General features: G+C 43.9%; 1 protein-coding gene across 1 annotated transcript; it reads left to right on the top strand.

Moving 5' to 3' along the window:
* The first annotated feature begins 343 nt into the window (after positions 1–343).
* Positions 344–20787, top strand: LOC126457016 (glutathione S-transferase-like). Its single transcript, XM_050092988.1, has 5 exons — positions 344–490; positions 13955–14102; positions 19345–19512; positions 19887–20029; positions 20477–20787. The coding sequence occupies exons 2-5, from the start codon at positions 13967–13969 to the stop codon at positions 20642–20644; spliced, it is 615 nt and encodes a 204-aa protein (XP_049948945.1). The 5' UTR covers positions 344–490; positions 13955–13966; the 3' UTR covers positions 20645–20787.
* The last annotated feature ends 466 nt before the right edge of the window (positions 20788–21253 follow it).

Genomic DNA, 21253 nt, shown 5'->3' with positions numbered 1-21253 from the left:
GGTAATGTAGGTGTCATCTTTGTGCAATTTCAGTGTGGTTAGTATCAGCTTGATCCTCCATCAGGGCGATATTGTCAAAGAATATATCCACCTTTGCGTCTGCCTCGGGGATGACGCTGGCCTGCAGCACTGGAATACGGAAAGTCTCAAGGTCGAAGCGCCATGTCTCCTTCCATACTCTTGTAACAATAAGCCTGGCTAAAAGCGATGCTACAGTGTAAAATCTATTTGGGAAATGCTGTTAATACTTTTCGCATTTACGCTACGGTCATCACTAGTGTCTATCACAGCCCCAAGGTAAGAGTCCAGTACAGATACGGTTGTTCACCTGGCTCTCCCCTCCCCCTTCCACAGGCGGCTGCGTAACGCCGCCCCACCACTCTCCGATAGCGGCAAAGCGCGCTTTGTACTACGAAGGACATTCGAGCGGCGGAACTGCAGGCAAGCAGAGGACACAGGAGCGCCGAAGGAAGCCAACCGAGACAAGCAGGTTAGTGCTTAACTCCATTTTCACGTAACTTTAATCGTGATAATGGATTTTAAAAGTTCCCATTCGTGTTAACCCCGTACAAGTGCGAGAGCAGTTCAATGCACAGTTTGTGCACTTCACTCACACATTTAGCTAGCGTCTTTATCCCACAGTGCTCATAGGATATAAGAAGTTACAGTCACTGACGTTCAATCAGGATCAATTTTTTTTGCTTGTTGTGCCTCCACCTAATATATTCAAAAATGCTGAAACGATGTCTGCGTATTTCATATCTAATGTATTTTTGCTTCGGACTGGTTGGTGCCATCCACATGTACGTAGTTTTAGTTTCGACATGCCCTCTGATATTAATCACATGTGCTGCGCTCGTATACGAAATTACATGACGAAGGTGGGAGCAATTGTCAAGGATCATTATGCAAATACACACCTCCGACTTACAAAATAGAAGACAAATAACAGTTTGAAACCACAATATGCTGAAGAACTTGTTACTTTTGTGTAAACAACATGTGAAGGCTCTACAACATTATTGCTTGGCTTCGAATTGCCATACAGGGGCAAACAATGGAACATTTAAAATAAGCCTGTTGAGCACTAACTTAACTGTAGTGGAACAAGAGTAAATACCAAAATACAGAATTATCCGAATACCTCCTACACTTAATGTATAAAATACGTTCTTAGTTGCAGCTTTAGTGATACAAGTACCACGTATGAACGTGCTACAAAGACTCTAGATCAAATACTACCTTATGTCTTATTATTCCTCCTGAAACGTTTCTCCTTATGCAGGTGCTATATGTAACAAAGGAAATATTCGTTTGTACTCTTTGTATACTGAAAAGAAAAGGAACGCACTGGATACCCTTTTTTCGCTCTATATTAAAACTTTGATCTAAAGTTTTATAAAAATGTTACAGCTTTGTTTGCTTGTATAAAATTTCAAACTCTTGCGATAGCGACGGACAGCTGTTGGCTGTCTCATACAACACTTCTTGTCCCTACACAAGGATGGTTTGATACCATGTGTGTGAAGCATACTGAGTTCAGCTGGGAAGCTGTGTAAAGTTACTGAGTTAATGTACGGAAGATTTAACATCTCGTAGACGATATCAGAAATGGAACACAAACTCAGACTAGACGAGAATGGAGCAGATCACGGCCTTTCACCGTTAACTATTGCTGGAGGTAGTGTATTCTCTGTGAAGGTACTCGAGGACGACAAGTAATATACCGATATGATCATTATTAACGTTCATTGTATTACATTTTCGCCTGTTAGTCACAATGAAGCACTCGTTGTCGTTACTGTCATTACCTTGTCTCTCATGCTATGCGTCATCTCGAAGCACAACGTGATTATAGTTTTGACGATTTCTTCAACTGAGAAAAAGCTGTTTCCAGTTACGATCCCCTTGTGACTTCCGCTACATAAGTGATATTACGACAGTTTGCTTTTGGCGCACAGAAACCGATTGTGGTTGACTAACCGTTAGATATAACCTGTAACTAAGCTGATATGCCAGAGTGTATTTTAATACCGAGACCATTATGATCCATGTTTACAAATAATTGCTAACAAGTTTAATTAGTAATTCGTGCCTCCAGAGTCAACACGTGAAAATGTTTGCTAATGTGTCCTACACCTTGTCCCATAGCCGAAGTGGCTAAGCATCCCTGTGCAGGGGTAAGCCAGTTTGAATCCCCTTCGTGACCGAGCGAGGTGGCGCAGTCGTTACCACACTGGACTCGCATTCGGGAGGACGACGGTTCAATCCCGCGTCCGGCCATCCTAATTTACGTTTTCCGTGATTTCCCTGAATCGCTCCAGGCAAATGCCGGTATGGTTCCTTTGAAAGGGCACGGCTGACTTCTTTCCCCAACCTTCCCTAATCCGATGAGACCGGAGACCTCGCTGTCTGGTCTCCTCCCCCAAACAACCCCAACCTCCCCGTGGTGGATGAAATTTTCACTGTCAGAATTTGGCGGGCAAGAGGAGGGGAGGTGGCGGCGTAAAGTCCCAGGTAACCGGTCTTCGCTCAAATGTCCCGGTTTAAATACCATACCAATCATTAAGTGAGGGTTTGTGACACTGGTGGTGATACATCCGTCAGGTGGGGAAGTTAAGCACGTAGACCTCCCTTGGTTCTATTCTGGAGGAGTATGCTGTGTGATGACACTGTCTTTCACCTTCACCCTTCTCTCGTCGTCATCATAATCATCATCATCGTCATCATCATACCACACAAACATGACACTATACTATCACGTGTCTGTCCTACTGACCTACGCTGTACAGTCACACATACGATACAACTCTCGAATAACCGCAAGTAAAGGGACCAGTGTGCACGGAGGAAGAACATCCTTTCCGACAAGCATCTGGATCCATCCTGAGTAATATCCCACCCAACAATACCATACAACCTACACCATATGACTGCACGACATGTGTGGTGTGTGCATTGCCAAGAACGCCTTCGGTCAGAACCATTTGTGTTTTTTGTATTAAATGCCTTTACCTCCATGTGGCTCTATTATCAGTTGCATAACCTCTGATCGAAAAGTTTCCATTTTTCGGCGTCGCAGCAGCTTAAATGCAATGTAATGCGACTTATGCAGGCATATAAGCACCTATGGTTCAAAATGGCTCTGAGCACTATGGGACTTACCATCTGAGGTCTTCTGTCCCCTAGAGCTTAGAACTACTTAAACCTAACTGACCTAAGGACATCACACACATCCACGCCGAGGCACGATTCGAACCTGCAACCGCAGCAGTCGCGCCTAGAACCACTCGGCCACAACGGCTGGCGTTATCTGCTCCACATGAAATCTCTAAAACCTTTGCTTGTTACGCAGATAGTCCGGCACAACTGTGTGCTATGTTGCTTTGTGAGTCAGGATGAAAAGTCCAATGGCCGCGCGGTTCTGGCGCTGCAGTCTGGAACCGCGAGACCGCTACGGTCGCAGGTTCGAATCCTGCCTCGGGCGTGGATGTGTGTGATGTCCTTAGGTTAGTTAGGTTTAACTAGCTCTAAGTTCTAGGGGACTAATGACCTCAGCAGTTGAGTCCCATAGTGCTCAGAGCCATTTGAACCATTTTTTTGAAAAGTCCAACAATTTAGCAAGTTAAAGCTTATTAATTCACAGATAATTTCTCGACGAATTATGACCGTGAAAAATGCAGGCTCGCGCTATCGTTCCAAACTTCACCTCCTAGCGATATACGTCTCGTAAATGTGTACCGTGATAATTAAGTAATTTCGGTATGGAAATATACACGCCTTGAATACTTGATGTTAGTTATTGAATTTTATTTTGTGCAAAACACTATTTGAACATGTACTATACACCGTAATGGCGTCTCACAACAATATAATCTCTCTCCTCCACCCCCCACACGTCCGATCTCTTCATTTCCTTCACGGAGAGTTCCCAAACAAAATCTTTGGTTCGGTAAGACACAGAGATGCGTCCGTAGCACGGAACGTCCGAATTTCGCAGTCGGTACATGCCGCTCACCACAATATCAATTCGTCGCATGCAAATCAGAGTTCTGCATACATTAATACACTATGTTATGTAGGTAGGCAAGGGGATAGCGTGGCGTTCGTATCTTTCCGACGTGCCGTGCGAGCGGCAAATGCCGATACGTGAAATAAGGCGACGTTATTATCAAATACGTCGAAAGCGGACGTACTAGCTGTTGATCCTTCTTGGCTGCCGAAGGACATATGCCGGTAGACATCCCTCGGAGAATGAATCTGTATTGGGTATCAAGTTCCGTGCTGGTCGCGCTTCGACAGAAGATGCAAATGTAGCGCAGAAGTTACGCCAACTGAAGAGGAAGACACTCGAGGACCCGCTCTGTAGTCCTTACCACTCCTCATGCGACTATCGCGCCTTCGGTTCCGTAAAAAGGTCCTTAAAGTATAGACGATTCCTGTCGCACTAGGATGCGCAGCAGGCAGTTACGGACGTCTCGATGGTGGGCTGATTGCTTCAGTGCTCAAGGCGAATTTGCCTCATTGGCATACCGATTTTGGACTGTACGTCCCTCGAATGGAAACTTTTTGGACGCCTCTTATTTTTTGAATCTTACATTATAACCGAGTAATTGCTTTTTAACCCATTATTCTATTATCTGAACAGGGACAGAAACTTTCACCTACAACCTACTTAGTAAATCTTTATGATCTCTATTAAAGAAATAAAATATTTTTCAGGGTTCAGAATCAAGTAATCCGGTTCTCGTCAGATCATCGAAGTTAAGCACTTTCAGGCTGGGCTAGCACTAGGATGGGTGACCATCCGGTCTGCCGAGCGCTGTTGCCAACCGGGATGCGCGCAGCCCTACTGAGGCAAACTCAGGAATTACTTGATTGAGAAGTAACAGCTCCAGTCTCGTAAACTTAGATACGGTCGGGAGAGCTGTGTGCTGGCCACATGCCTTCCATATTCGCGTCCAGTGACGCCTTTGAGCTGAGAATGACTCGGCGGCCGATCGGTACCGTTGGGCCTGAATAGCCTGTTCGGGCGGAGTTTCATTTAATTTTAGATCCAAGTAATAAGTTTTGAAGGACAACAGTTTCACCTCTGACTGTCAGTTTCACTTCAAAATGAACATAATTGTTATGTCGATAAATAGGCTACTATGTGAAAACTCTTACTGCAGGTAGGCTCAAATGCAACTGAGGTGTTTCATGGTGATAGGATTTCTTGCAATTTCCATCCGTGTTTTATGAAATTGTGAAACTGTAAGGAGAACTTAGTTGTGACTAGTTCGTAGACTCTCGCGTATTGCTTGCTGTCGTGCCATGTGGATCAAGTGACATGTGACTGATAATGCATCGCTCGATGTTATATCGACATATGCAGCGTACTGGGAAATATCGGTCCTGCTCGAAGAGGAGTACTATTTCACCAGCCCTGCATTTTCAATAACAAGCTATTTGTGAAATATGTGGAAGCTGTTGTAAGCGTTGTAGGATCTGGGATTTAAAGCAACTACTTTCCTATCGTACTGTTCAGTTTTCTCAGCTACAATTTATAACCGCTCTTTTAATTAAGAACAATATTATCAGGCTGATTTTCATACAGGGGAGAGGTGATCGATAATATCGGTAATAGTTAATAGCATTAGAAAGGTTTTAATTAAAATTATCGCTACATAATCTCTCATCAGAATAACGCCCGCAACAAAGTAGCGCTTCAGGGAAATCAAAGAGGGTTTAACGCGGCTACTTTTGTTTCTAAATTCTACTATATAAACCATGCGGGGGTGTTGTTAGCTCTCTTGTTTTCTGCGCTCTGAAGATGTCTATGTAGATTCGGCGTGCGATATAGCAGGCATTTCCGTGTGATATGCTACGGAAGGGATCAGGGCACTTTTGTTAAACTGCAAGAAAATTGACTAGTTAATTTACACGGGATAGACTTTTGCCATAGTAAGGTCATGGACTAAGAATATCTGAGGAAATTTGTGCGCGAGAAAGGTTAGCGCTCAGTATTAAATTCTATCACATTTCGAATAAGCGATAATAGGATTTGTGGACTATGTGAAGAGACCTTAAATTGAATATAAGAACGGGACTGGACATTTAGCTTGTGAAAATAAAAGTATACGAAGTTTGAACGACTGTATCGAAGTATGGTAATGGACATAGCCTTTGCTATAATATCTTTGAGTGGCGAACTACAAAAATCACTGTCATGATAGTTGCCATAATTGCTGAGAGTAATTGTAGGATCAACCCTCCTTTTCCCTCTATACAAGACGAAATCATTCATGATCATTTAATTATTATTGAACGTTGTTAATAAAAAAGCGAAAGTGATTTCTATAATTACGTGTTATCAGTAACTAATAAATAACACCCAAAGACATTATTAACTATCGTGTCTTCGGTAACTCAGCAACAAATGAAGTGTGATCGTCTGAGCAAAAAGTTAACATTAATTACACTCCTGGAAATGGAAAAAAGAACACATTGACACCGGTGTGTCAGACCCACCATACTTGCTCCGGACACTGCGAGAGGGCTGTACAAGCAATGATCACACGCACGGCACAGCGGACACACCAGGAACCGCGGTGTTGGCCGTCGAATGGCGCTAGCTGCGCGGCATTTGTGCACCGCCGCCGTCAGTGTCAGCCAGTTTGCCATGGCATACGGAGCTCCATCGCAGTCTTTAACACTGGTAGCATGCCGCGACAGCGTGGACGTGAACCGTATGTGCAGTTGACGGACTTTGAGCGAGGGCGTATAGTGGGCATGCGGGAGGCCGGGTGGACGTACCGCCGAATTGCTCAACACGTGGGGCGTGAGGTCTCCACAGTACATCGATGTTGTCGCCAGTGGTCGGCGGAAGGTGCACGTGCCCGTCGACCTGGGACCGGACCGCAACGACGCACGGATGCACGCCAAGACCGTAGGATCCTACACAGTGCCGTAGGGGACCGCACCGCCACTTCCCAGCAAATTAGGGACACTGTTGCTCCTGGGGCATCGGCGAGGACCATTCGCAACCATCTCCATGAAGCTGGGCTACGGTCCCGCACACCGTTAGGCCGTCTTCCGCTCACGCCCCAACATCGTGCAGCCCGCCTCCAGTGGTGTCGCGACAGGCGTGAATGGAGGGACGAATGGAGACGTGTCGTCTTCAGCGATGAGAGTCGCTTCTGCCTTGGTGCCAATGATGGTCGTATGTGTGTTTGGCGCCATGCAGGTGAGCGCCACAATCAGGACTGCATACGACCGAGGCACACAGGGCCAACACCCGGCATCATGGTGTGGGGAGCGATCTCCTACACTGGCCGTACACCACTGGTGATCGTCGAGGGGACACTGAATAGTGCACGGTACATCCAAACCGTCATCGAACCCATCGTTCTACCATTCCTAGACCGGCAAGGGAACTTGCTGTTCCAACAGGACAATGCACGTCCGCATGTATCCCGTGCCACCCAACGTGCTCTAGAAGGTGTAAGTCAACTACCCTGGCCAGCAAGATCTCCGGATCTGTCCCCCATTGAGCATGTTTGGGACTGGATGAAGCCTCGTCTCACGCGGTCTGCACGTCCAGCACGAACGCTGGTCCAACTGAGGCGCCAGGTGGAAATGGCATGGCAAGCCGTTCCACAGGACTACATCCAGCATCTCTACGATCGTCTCCATGGGAGAATAGCAGCCTGCATTGCTGCGAAAGGTGGATATACACTGTACTAGTGCCGACATTGTGCATGCTCTGTTGCCTGTGTCTATGTGCCTGTGGTTCTGTCAGTTTGATCATGTGATGTATCTGACCCCAGGAATGTGTCAATAAAGTTTCCCCTTCCTGGGACAATGAATTCACGGTGTTCTTATTTCAATTTCCAGGAGTGTATTATGAAAACCCGAAATGTAGCCGCCTTTAAAGTGAAGATGTTTGTGGCTGCTGCATCTGAGGTACGGATATAACGAACAGTAAGGTATATACAGTGGATAACAATACAAACATCGTACATCAGAGAAGTCGACGACGGAGGGCGGCTACAAGTATCTAAGTAAATGCGCTTGAGATTTTTCCTGGGCACAAATCGCTGCCTCACAAAAACAAATCATAATTTAAAACCTCACAGTTGGTCAGTTGATCTGTTTAGATCCGAATGATAGGTTTAAACGCTGTTCTGATCACATCGGGAATTACTTAATAAATCAGTCTCTACCGGGAAACCGTCAACGATAGGCTCTCTTAAGCCCTGAGGCTCTTGCGTTTTATATAATGAAGGAAATAACTTTCTCAGAGACGATGAAGTGTTCTAATTACGAAGATGCGTGCTTCATAGAAATTTTCTGCAGTTTTGTTTAGTATCTGAAAACATCCTTCATTTTGATATGCAGAGTGCTCTCTGAAAAGATTTCTATAAAGCGCGTCTTGGTAGTCACTGCCGCTTTTGACCAGATGCAAATCATTCGAGCATAGGTCTCAAACTATGAAGGAATAAGATTAGATCATCTCTTGTATTTGATAGTGACTCGGACTCCCTGGTAAGCAGCATTATCAATATCGCGTCTGAGGTAACGCGATCATCCAGCAGCTACGGTCCGTCGCGGCTCCATAGATGGCGCAAGCCAGTTCGTTGGGTGCCCCGTGTTTCGCAGTTCTGCCTTTAAACGTGCGCACGCGGTCACGTCTTGCACTTGCCTGTTTTCCCTTGAAGCCTTCAGACCGCGCCATTTGACGCTGTGCTCGTCTGTTACTTGTTTAGGACTTCTCTCTTACGGTATCCATTCTTGACCAAAATGGTTCAAATGGTTCTGAGCAATATGGGACTTAACATCTATGGTCATCAGTCCCCTAGAACTTAGAACTACTTAAACCTAACTAACCTACGAAAAGTGAGGGGCAGCTCACGAAATGCGTTTTCTGACGACTTTATCGAAATTTCGACTCGAGAGAAACTTTTGAGTTTCGTAGTTATTTGAACACATTACGCAAACGAAATCATAAGGTACTTTAAATTTTCATCTTCTCCAATCTGGGACTGCCAGAGTTTTATAACACGAGATAGTGTGTGTGTGTGTGTGTGTGTGTGTGTGTGTGTGTGTGTGGTGCATACGGGCGCTCAACGACGAGGTTATCAGCTCGCAGGAAACGAATGTGGAAAAAATCAGTGACGTGTGATCCTACACTCTAAGACAACGGCAAAGTATTAAAGATGCTATACAACACAATAAAATACAAGTGAAACAAGAAAGAAGTTAAAAGGAAGCCAGAGGAAAATGTCACTGACTGGCCAATAACACGAGACAATGTTAGTTAAATATGTCGCTTAGTAGTCTACACGAGCGACGAACACTTACGTGGTCGCCGTTGCGGTGTTGCTACGAGAAACAGGTAGCTACGTTCGTAATAAACCAGTTATTAATTTTTCTGATCTACCTGCTTATTTGTAGCACAACAAAATACAAGATTTACGCTGGGACTAAACATGGTGAAGAACATCTCAAAATTTGAGTGAAACAGTTGTCTGACGTATACCTAAAGTCTTTTCCTACACTAGTCTGAAAACCTGGGTCGTTTCAACAGCACAAAAAGTCTTTATTTTCGCTTCGTTCCAAAGTTCACTCCTCTTTTTTCATGCTTTTAGGGAAGGAATTCGTCACCGAAATAATGATTTCATTGTTAAACCTGTATAAACTTCTACAGCTTCTCTCTTCAATATTTCTTCGAGCTACGTACATCCTTTTTGCATTCTGAGCAACAGAAATTCTGATATTTTTAGTAAAAAACTCAATAAAACCTAACCTCACCCAAACTTACTCAGCTCGAAGTATGCTGGAGAGCTCACTTCAGAAACCGCTTTTGAGAAATTTCTCTAGTATTATTCTTACGAAATCGGAGGTATCTTCTACGCGTTGAGCAACATCTTCCGTAGTTGTACTCAAGCTGAGAACATTCTCAAGTGATGTATATCCTCCGACTTGCTTTATTCATGTGAACCTGAGCATGTTCTCCGATATTCCAAGAATAAAGTACATTGTCCGTTTTATTCAAACGACCCAATGAACTTGCTGTGTTTTGAACTCAGATCTAACAGGCCGTTCACTTCGGAAACTTAGCAGTCCGCAACTCGCAATTGCTATTTGTTCCACCGGTCAACGCCTCACTGTGATACTGAACTTCCTGCGTACGTCAAGTGTGATAGAAAAACGTCGTCCGACCACACAGTTTTATGTTTGCTGTGGTTTCACTAAATCATTATTTCGGTGGAGGGGTGGTAACTTTACATAGGATATCACCTATTTCTCTCCACCCTTGTGAAACTATGTAATGTACTCCATCTGTTATGCCGTTGTCATTACTTCGTCTTTAATGATCTTGTCATCAACGAAACGTTAAAAACCTGCGGCCTTAATTCGTTCAAATATCTAGAATTTTTTTGCCAATCACGGTAAAACAATGTATTCACCTCGCGCATTATCTTCGCCATTACGATTCCTTAGGTTACAATTCTTCTTCTTCTTCTTCATTTAAACTTCAGGGAGTAAGCCCCTCGCCTGTACCAATCACAGTATAGTCATCTTGTCTATGGTATTCCCACATGTCATCTACGTGTGGTTTGTAGTTCACTACTTGTTACATTAGTCTTCCTTCGGGCATCATATAGGTGCATTCTGTCTATTTTACTCTTTGTTTTCGCTACGGTCGCAGGTTCGAATCCTGCCTCGGGCATGGATGTGTGTGATGTCCTTAGGTTAGTTAGGTTTAATTAGTTCTAAGTTCTAGGCGACTGATGACCTCAGAAGCTAAGTCGCATAGTGCTCAGAGCCATATTTGAACTCTTTGTTTTAATAATTCATTTACTCAAGCTTAGTTCTGATTCCTACAAGTCTTATCTGATTTCGTAGATTGCAGCCCTTAGTGCATCACATATTATTATTACGTCTTGCTTTAGAATTATCCGCGACTGTGCGCCGTATGACGGAACGGGTGTAGCCATTGTTTTACAATGTTTTATTTTTATTTTTTTCTGCATTTTTTTGCTTTATGTTCTTTGTATTGTACCACATATCAACTGAGCTCTGTTTAATTTATTCTGTATGTCATTTTCAAAGTGGTAGCCTAAGTTACAACTTAAAATGAGAACTTTTTCTAAAAATGACTCTTTTGCAGTACGTTGGAGCGTATAAGGTCTTTTCCTTTAAAAGACTTTCAAATGTGTGTGAAAACCTAAGGGACCAAACGACTGAGGTCATCGGTCCCTAGAATTAGACACTACTTACACTAACTTTCGCTAAGAACAACACACACGCCCATGCCCGAGGGAGGGCTCGAACCTCCGGCGGCATTGGCCGCGCAATCCGTGACATGGCGCCTCTAACCGCGCGACTACTCCGCGCGGCTGGAAAGACGTAATCTTATTGTGTGTCAGATATTAAAATTGTAGACAGTGCATATGTGCTCTGGAGTCTGCTTTGGCTGGTTGAGGAAAACTAGAAAATGTAATGGATGCTGACTTGAAGGAATGTGCAGCGTCATTTAGCGTTAAATTGCAAAACTTATTCATCATTCAGCTTGAAAGCAGCAGGAGTTGTACTCCTCCAAATACCCACCCTGGCCAGCAAGTATTCAGAGTACCCTCTTCCACCTCTTAGACGTACATTTAAAGAAAGACCTAAAAACTTACTTGCGTGATGTTTCGTTACGATCTCGTGACAACCTTCGACTGACGAAGATACTAAGTTTGATACTGATATCCCATTACATATTGGGTCGCCTCCATAGCCGATATCATGTGGTAGAACTGAAACTGGCAATGGAGACCCTTGCACCAAGCAACTACGCGACCCCTGCCAGCAAAATTCAGACACTAGAACATAGACTCTTGCACAAACGGCAATTAGCCGTGGAACTGGACAGTAAAGAATCGTGCAGCACCACATACGATTCTAACACACATTTTGAAGTCGACTAAGTGACATTTCCCGAACAAGTATAACACTTGAAACTGTGTATGTTTCTTGCGCACCATTACCGGCCAAGACATCTAGGATTTTATAACACAGTTAGATGATGAATCGTTCCCTGCACAAATGTCAGTAAATCTCACAGAACTATTCACATATATGAAGTAACAAGTAAGTGCGACGGCTTACAGATGTAGTGACTAGTCTCATGAACACAACGAAGAGGGGACGATCAGTATAAATTTTATCTGTTCATTATTATTTAATTAATGCGTACTCCGTTATTTCTTTAAAGGGAAGTAATTCAGTTCTATTACATTTAAAAATTTCATTCTGAAGTATGATGAAATAGAAAGCAAAGAGATCTGTAACAGACTAGACATTGCACACACCAATATTCGGGGATTAAATCGTAAATGTATCCTCCGTTGCTGGAGCGACGGCAAGTTGGTGATCAATTGGTCAGATCTCGCCTCACCCACAGCTTTATTCGACAGGAGTAGGCTACGTCCCACCACCTGGATCCACCCTCTCCCTTCCTAGTTTGGTCATGACTTCACTTCAAAATTCACTCAACAGCAAACTGCGCTCTTCAGGTACTTGACACGACTCCCCCATTATGTGAGTGAGAGATGCCGCCTTATACGAAGAAAGAAAACCTTCCTAATTAGGCAGCTAAACGTAGACCACGTGACCTCCCAGCCAACAATGCCAAACAACAACTTTGTTTAGGACATAATTTCATTTGTCTACAATAATAGTTAACGAGTATTTCCTCGTAGCATTTAGTCTGAAACCGAGGGGGCACAGCGGTTAGCACACTGAACTCGCATTCGGGAGGACGGCAGTTCAAACCTGCGTCCGGCCATCCAGATTTACACTTTTCGGTGATTTCCCTAAATCGCTCCAGGCAAATGTTGGGATGGTTCCTTAACCTTGCGCTCTGTCTCTAATGACCTCGGGACGTTAAACCCAGTCTTCCTTCCTTCCTTCCATTCAGTTTGAATAAGTAAACACTGCAAGAATGTGTGTGGCAGATATCTGTCTTTGTAATGCTTAGCTTAATTACAACTTTAAAGTGAATTTGTTGCTCTCGTGGAGGACTAACAACACTTATCACAGCTTTCGTCATACAACTGAACATTTCTTAGTATGAAGTAAGCTAATTCGTCGCATACTGACAATACAACGCACGGAATAAAAGTTCTTAATTATTTTCGTATATACACATACTGTGATACACGATTTATAATGTTAATTACAACTGAAATAGATGAGTCCTCTCCAGTATAATAGCTTACTGTTCTTTGTTAATACTGATGGTGACCAGTACGAGAAGCATCCTTGAACGACACTGACTTTATACGATTGCCTGAAATTTGAGCCATTGGAGATTTGGATCGCTATTAAACAGCAGTAAGAAGTCATTTAAATGAAATGAAATGTCGTGTGACTAGGGCCTCCCGTCGGGTAGACCGTTCGCCTGGTGCAGGTCTTTCGATTTGACGCCACTTCGGCGACCTGCGCGTCGATGGGGATGAAATGATGATGATTAGGACAACACAACACCCAGTCCCTGAGCAGAGAAAATCTCCGACCCAGCCGGGAATCGAACCCGGGCCCTTTGGATTGACCGTCTGTCACGCTGACCACTCAGCTACCGGGGGCGGACAGTCATTTAAATAATTTCACATTTCTAGCTCACAGCCTACGCTACACTTGCATCTTACTTGTCGATTTTTTCTCGTACTGATATTGTCTGTACATGTGCATCTTTCGTTTCATGCAGTATGATAGCTCATAAACTGTGACGTCCACAAAGAGACAGACCTTCCCTCAATACCCCATAATTTCCTATTCAAGCAAGACTTACATAATATCCGTATGTTGCACATCTGAGCTTGTCTTAACTAACAGAGGTGTGCAATAATAGATAAATATCGCTATGAGCTAATACCCAATTCTTCAGTCACAATTGTTTCTTTCATAAACCTCTGATTTTCAGCTTGAACTGGAGATGGCACCGAAATACAAGTTAACTTACTTCCCTATAATGGGTGTGGCTGAGCCAATACGTTTCCTGCTCTCATACGGAAAGATTGAATTCGAAGATGAACGATGTGATAAAGACAAATGGCCATCTTTGAAAGAATGTAAGTAAAAACTTTTATCTTTCAACGTCTTGGCTTGAGACTACTCTTCTCTTATCTGGCGCAGAATGAGGAAACTAATTGGTCTTTAAAAATGCTGAAATTGAGTTCACTACAAACAGAGGAGCAAGTACTGCATAGCTAGGAGAGTATTTTGCTAAATTCAGTAATTACAAACTCTGTGTAATAGAAGTGGTGGTGGTGGTGGTGGTGGTGGTGGTAGTAGTAGTAGTAGTAGTAGTAGTAGTAGTCGTAATAGTAATAGTAGTGGTAATAGTAATAGTAGTATCGCACAAAATGATGCTTAAATGATTTACTACATTAATTAATTTCCTTATCGTTTCGATTGCAGTCAGTGAAAATAGAAATAAGTCGAAATATTACACAAAAGTGATACTGAAAAACAAAGAAACAAGTGTGTTGCATACTGGACGACTCTGCTAAATTGGGGCAAACTACAGGAAACTGCACGTAAGAGCATAAGGAGTAAAAAAGGTCAAATGTACATATGGCTGGAAGTGCATTTCAAGGAGGTACACCCACTTGCTGGTGGAGATAAAAGATCTTCGCCAGTGCCCCATTATCAGCACCAAACAGGCAGCCTACCATCAGGGAAGGGGCTCACGAGATCGCGTGGAACATCCTCCACGATATTTGCCGCTATCTGTATCTTCTCAAACGAGTGCAGGCCTTATTACTTAAGGATGGTTTTCTCGATGGTTCGTTACACCAGTCACCACGGTGTTGCGATTTCTGTCATACACCCTAGTCGACGATGAGGCTACCTTTACGAGAGACGGTATCGTTAACGTTTACATTTACCTGTGAGCTGAGGAGAATTCCCATGGTATGGTAGGAGCGAATCGTCAGCAGCGGTTCAGCTTCGGTGTGTGGGCGGGGATTACTGGCGCCCACAACGCCTCACAGTCGAGGCACATCTGCACATCTTACGTCCCCAGCTGAAAGTCATTCTTTGCTGATACGAAGAGAAATGTGGCTACTAAATGATGGTGTTCCAGCTCACTGACCTCTTGGGTGTAGTGTAATACACTAGTACACACAGTACCTTCCCGCTTCCCTCGTGTGTTCTTATATGTGCTTTCAATCATTGAAACCTACTCTGTCAAAGACTTTTCATCTTCACCTTCAAGTTGGTGTACCTCTCTTGGAGCACAGTTTTGCTCCTTATGATATCAGGGATAGTCTCATGCAGTTTGCCCCCTTTTAGGGCCGGCCGAAGTGGCCGTGCGGTTAAAGGCGCTGCAGTCTGGAACCGCAGGACCGCTACGGTCGCAGGTTCGAATCCTGCCTCGGGCATGGATGTTTGTGATGTCCTTAGGTTAGTTAGGTTTAACTACACTCCTGGAAATTGAAATAAGAACACCGTGAATTCATTGTCCCAGGAAGGGGAAACTTTATTGACACATTCCTGGGGTCAGATACATCACATGATCACACTGACAGAACCACAGGCACATAGACTCAGGCAACAGAGCATGCACAATGTCGGCACTAGTACAGTGTATATCCACCTTTCGCAGCAATGCAGGCTGCTATTCTCCCATGGAGACGATCGTAGAGATGCTGGATGTAGTCCTGTGGAACGGCTTGCCATGCCATTTCCACCTGGCGCCTCAGTTGGACCAGCGTTCGTGCTGGACGTGCAGACCGCGTGAGACGACGCTTCATCCAGTCCCAAACATGCTCAATGGGGGACAGATCCGGAGATCTTGCTGGCCAGGGTAGTTGACTTACACCTTCTAGAGCACGTTGGGTGGCACGGGATACATGCGGACGTGCATTGTCCTGTTGGAACAGCAAGTTCCCTTGCCGGTCTATGAATGGTAGAACGATGGGTTCGATGACGGTTTGGATGTACCGTGCACTATTCAGTGTCCCCTCGACGATCACCAGTGGTGTACGGCCAGTGTAGGAGATCGCTCCCCACACCATGATGCCGGGTGTTGGCCCTGTGTGCCTCGGTCGTATGCAGTCCTGATTGTGGCGCTCACCTGCACGGCGCCAAACACGCATACGACCATCATTGGCACCAAGGCAGAAGCGACTCTCATCGCTGAAGACGACACGTCTCCATTCGTCCCTCCATTCACGCCTGTCGCGACACCACTGGAGGCGGGCTGCACGATGTTGGGGCGTGAGCGGAAGACGGCCTAACGGTGTGCGGGACCGTAGCCCAGCTTCATGGAGACTGTTGCGAATGGTCCTCGCCGATACCCCAGGAGCAACAGTGTCCCTAATTTGCTGGGAAGTGGCGGTGCGGTCCCCTACGGCACTGCGTAGGATCCTACGGTCTTGGCGTGCATCCGTGCGTCGCTGCGGTCCGGTCCCAGGTCGACGGGCACGTGCACCTTCCGCCGACCACTGGCGACAACATCGATGTACTGTGGAGACCTCACGCCCCACGTGTTGAGCAATTCGGCGGTACGTCCACCCGGCCTCCCGCATGCCCACTATACGCCCTCGCTCAAAGTCCGTCAACTGCACATACGGTTCACGTCCACGCTGTCGCGGCATGCTACCAGTGTTAAAGACTGCGATGGAGCTCCGTATACCACGGCAAACTGGCTGACACTGACGGCGGCGCTGCACAAATGCTGCGCAGCTAGCGCCATTCGACGGCCAACACCGCGGTTCCTGGTGTGTCCGCTGTGCCGTGCGTGTGATCATTGCTTGTACAGCCCTCTCGCAGTGTCCGGAGCAAGTATGGTGGGTCTGACACACCGGTGTCAATGTGTTCTTTTTTCCATTTCCAGGAGTGTAGTTCTAAGTTCTAGGGGACTAATGACCTCAGCAGTTGAGTCCCATAGTGCTCAGAGCCATTTGAACCCCCTTTTAGGAAAACCACCCTGTACATAGCTTGTAAGTTCTTATTCAGAGAATTTTCACTTCAAACGAGATGACATGACATGACAGTGAGATTATAACAACGAACTGTGCTATTTTGATGCGGTTATCTGCCCTGAAGTGATGAATGAAAATTTGTACAAAAGTTGGTTTCGAACCCAGGTCTCCTTCTCACTAAGCAGATGTGCTAAACACTACATCATCCTGGCACAATGGTTTTGCAAAATGGCTCTGAGCACTATGGGACTTAACATCTGAGGTCATCAGCCCCCTAGAACTCAGAACTACTTAAACCTAACTAACCTCAGGACATCACACACATCCATACCCGATTCAGGATTCGAACCTGCGACCGTAGCGCTCGCGCAGTTACAGACTGAAGCGCCTAGAACCGCTCGGCCACACTGGCCGGCACATTGGTTTTGCACAACTGCATGGATTCCTCTAATACAGCTCCCTCCTCAACCAAACTTTACAGTCACAGATTAGCCCTCTTGGCATTACACTTAAACTCTGCAGTTCTGCTCGAGTTTGGGGGTATACTAAGTGGGCTGAGGTGTGAATGGGAACTTAGTTTGAGGAGGGAGATGCGCTAAAGTAGTCCGTGCAGTTGTGCAAAGCCATTTTGCCAGGGCAGCATAGTGGTTAGCGTACCAGCGTAGTGAGCGGGAGACCCGGGTTCGGATCCCGACCTTAGAACAAATTTTCATTCGTAGCTTCAGGCTGCCTGTATACATCTCAGGAGTTTGAAGAAGGACTCTGGAATAATATAGTTACATTTATTGTCTGCACGTTTTCTTTTGTAAGACACACCAGATTACCTTATTACAACGAAGCTATACAATGCAAAATTTGCAAGGTTTTCTTCTTGCCAGAGACCTTGACATTTTTTATTTTATTGACATGAGCACATAAGCCAGCGAGCCTTAACTTTATGACCACGTACTTCATAGCGTGTTTGTCTAACTCTGAAACGCAACACTGTAGCGGTTCTGCGTAATATGGATCGACCAGTCCATGGTACGTTTCTGGAGGAATGTTGTAGCAGATGTCTACGCACAGGTCACGAAATTATCATAAATTAAGGGCTGGTGGTTAATGGTAGCGGAGCTGATGCTCTATAATGTCCCAGATGTGTTCCATTGGGTACAGGTCAGGCAAATCTGTTGGTCAAGACGTAAATGGTCGTCAAAACAGTATAGCAATAATTCTGGCCCAGTGACATTGCTGGAAGATGCCATCAGGAGAGATCAAGCGTGAAGAGATGCTTGTGGTTCACAATAACGTTCACTTAGTCGACAGCTCTCATGGTTCCTTCCGATACTACCACAATTCCCTCGGAAGCCAAAGTGAATGCCCACCAAAGCATAACACTGGCCCCACAGGCCTGCGTCTGTGGTAGGGTGCCTGTTTCGAGCAGCCGTTCTCCTGGTTGACGCCGTATCTGGACACAGTCATCTACCTGAACTAAGAAGTAATATGTTTCATCCCTACAGACGACCTTTTCCATTGATCCATTGTCCAATCTCAATGATTCTATTTCCACTGCAGTGGTAACTGACAGTGTCATAATGTCAATGCAATAATGCATAGGAGTCGCCCGTTTTGGAGCACCATGTTCAACAACAGGCACTAAAGGGTGTCCTCCAAAACACTTGTACCTGGTTCAGCATTGTCATCAGTCTTCAAATCCGCCACAAATCGCCGCGTCTCCTGGTTTACACAATGGGCAAGCCTCCGTCTTCATACTCTGTAGTGAGGCCACTTTGTCCAACACCAAGTCGCCTATTCGTGGACTCACCATCATTCAATTAGTTTCCATAGATGCACTACACAGTAGCACCTGAACAGCCAACCATTTCGCCATTTCTGAGAAGACGTTTACAGGCGCAAGGCCATAGTGATCTGCCCTTTGTCAAAGTCACCTATGCCTGTGGATTTCCCCATTGTCACTAGAATAATTCCTCATTCGTCTCTCCTGCGTATATATTTACTGTACTGCATCAGGAGTTCGTAACGTCACAAGGCGACATTCAATTTCGCGATGGGTATGGGTCATAATGTTTTAGCTCGCCATGGTAAATTTTAGATGCTGCGACAAATAATTCACTTGACCAGACAGTATTTTTCTGAAGCACAATGATTTTGACTACTGCTGTTGTGGTGTCTCATATGCTCACACTTGTTAGGCGATTTTCTCCACTAAGAATATTAAAGTAAAACTTTAGCACATTACCTTATGTTGATACTCGCACCGTATTCAGAAATTACCTTGTTATACAAAAAGAAGGATTAACTCCTGGATGTGTCAGGATTACAAAAGAAAGCTGCGCCGTACTTCTACTAGAAATGTTGCTAATATTTTTTTTTCTTTGTCAAGCAATGCCTTTTGGGCAAGTTCCAGTTCTTGAAATTGATGGGAAGAAGATATTCCAGTCTATTGCTATTTGCCGTTACTTAGGCAAGCAAGTCGGCCTGTCTGGGGCTAACGACTGGGAAAATCTCCAGATTGATATGGCTGTTGATACAGTATCAGACATACGAATGAGTAAGTTTAATGGTTACACTCACTGAAAGATTTTGCGTTTCTTTATTTACATTTCACTACATGATATGGAAAATCGCCACTGACAACCGATATTAAGCACAGGTAAACATAAATAAAAAATGTAACATCATAATTCTGTTTTTGGTGTACCTTATTTGAAATTGTCTGAAGACATACATTTGTCAAATATAAAGTATACGTCACAGCTAAGCTGTAATTTTAAAGAAGTGTTTGAGTAATAAATGGGATGATGTTCATCTAAAATATCCTCATTTGTACTGAGATATTATTTTTAAACTAGTTTAATAATTTTTAAGTAAAAAATTGCAAAGTATCTGTGCATATGTTATTTTAATATTTACTTCTGCTTGTAGAAATAGTAAGTCCTGCATATGAGACAGATGAAGCCTTAAAGGAAAAGAAGAAAGCAGCAGTCATAAATGAAAGCTTACCGTTTTTGTTGCCAAGACTTGACAAGTTGGTGAAGGAAAATGGAGGTTTTCTAGCAAATGGCAAGGTAAGCTGAAACAAATTGAAATTTATAAGCTATGGATACTGAGATAAGTTGAGATATCCTTTTAAATAATGCAGTTGCCTGGTAATCGGCACTGTTAAAATATGTGATGACGAAAATTATTGTATTTGGTAGTTTATCCACACACAGTGGACTCGATTATTCGCAAAAGAAATGGCAACATTTAACTTATTTTAATACTTTTACTTTTTAAAGTAGATAGCAATACTGACACTATGTTGACAATGTATATGATTGTTCATAACCGCATCACACTAGGGACCTAAAATTCTATAGTGCTTATTATATGTTTTCAGAATTGTCGGAAATTTATTTTGAAAGAGTGATTATAGATGTTGTAGACTGACTTAGTACACATCAATTTTATTCACATTATTAAGAACTGAGGAATTTTCTGTTTGTATGCTAATGTGAAGGACTTGGTTTCAGCTCTCGTGGGCAGACCTCTATTTTGTAGCTCTGCTCGACGTCCTCAAGTTCATGATTGGGTTTGACATAACAAAAGATTATTCAAACCTTTCAGCACTTAAAAATACCGTACTTGAAATACCAGCTATTAAAGAGTGGATTGCCAAGAGACCGAAAACTGAGAGATGAATGCAGTGTCTCAGTTTTATGTTAAATATGTGTTTGCTTACAAATTTTAATTGTTCTGCACTGAAGCATTCACTATGTATTGTAAAACTGTGATAACCCATTGTAAGTGCCAGAAGATATAATAAATTTTCTTCTAAAAACGATATGTGAGTACCTTTTTATTTATGTGACTCAGTCGAAAACATAGCACTGGAGAGTTTTCAAACGTATGGGTTAAGTTTGGGAAATGTGTGGACTGTTTCTGGTTCACCCACAAACTACATTCTTGTTCGACACACAAAACCGTGAATTTCTGTAGTTACACTTCATTTATACTAGTATCTATTTCTCCACAAATCTTTTGGGTTGTAGACTTCATCATATTGGTGCATTTTAGAACATGACACAGTCTACAAGTCAGAGTTTTATGGAAATTTTGTCGTGGGAGGTCTACCAACTTGCTCATATCATGGAGAGATAGTGGTGGATGTATGGAATCCAATAAATGTGGTTTAGTCTGAAATGTATGTGCGAGTGGATGTAGGTCAAAAATTCCTTCTATGAAATGTGAACTTGTATAGTCCATCTCATTAGAAGGTAAGTGAAATTTTAATTTTCATATTTAGAACT

Source organism: Schistocerca serialis, chromosome 2 (assembly GCF_023864345.2).
Source record: "Schistocerca serialis cubense isolate TAMUIC-IGC-003099 chromosome 2, iqSchSeri2.2, whole genome shotgun sequence".
Taxonomy (NCBI): Eukaryota; Metazoa; Arthropoda; class Insecta; order Orthoptera; family Acrididae; genus Schistocerca; species Schistocerca serialis.
This window is presented reverse-complemented; position numbering and strand designations above follow the sequence as displayed.

Excerpts from the sequence above, each read along its gene's own strand:
- LOC126457016 (XM_050092988.1), top strand. The coding sequence starts at position 13,967 with ATGGCACCGAAATACAAGTTAACTTACTTCCCTATAATGGGTGTGGCT. Across the intron at positions 14,103-19,344 it reads ATGGCCATCTTTGAAAGAAT|CAATGCCTTTTGGGCAAGTT; the intron begins GTAAGTAAAAAC and ends TTCTTTGTCAAG. Across the intron at positions 19,513-19,886 it reads AGTATCAGACATACGAATGA|AAATAGTAAGTCCTGCATAT; the intron begins GTAAGTTTAATG and ends TTCTGCTTGTAG.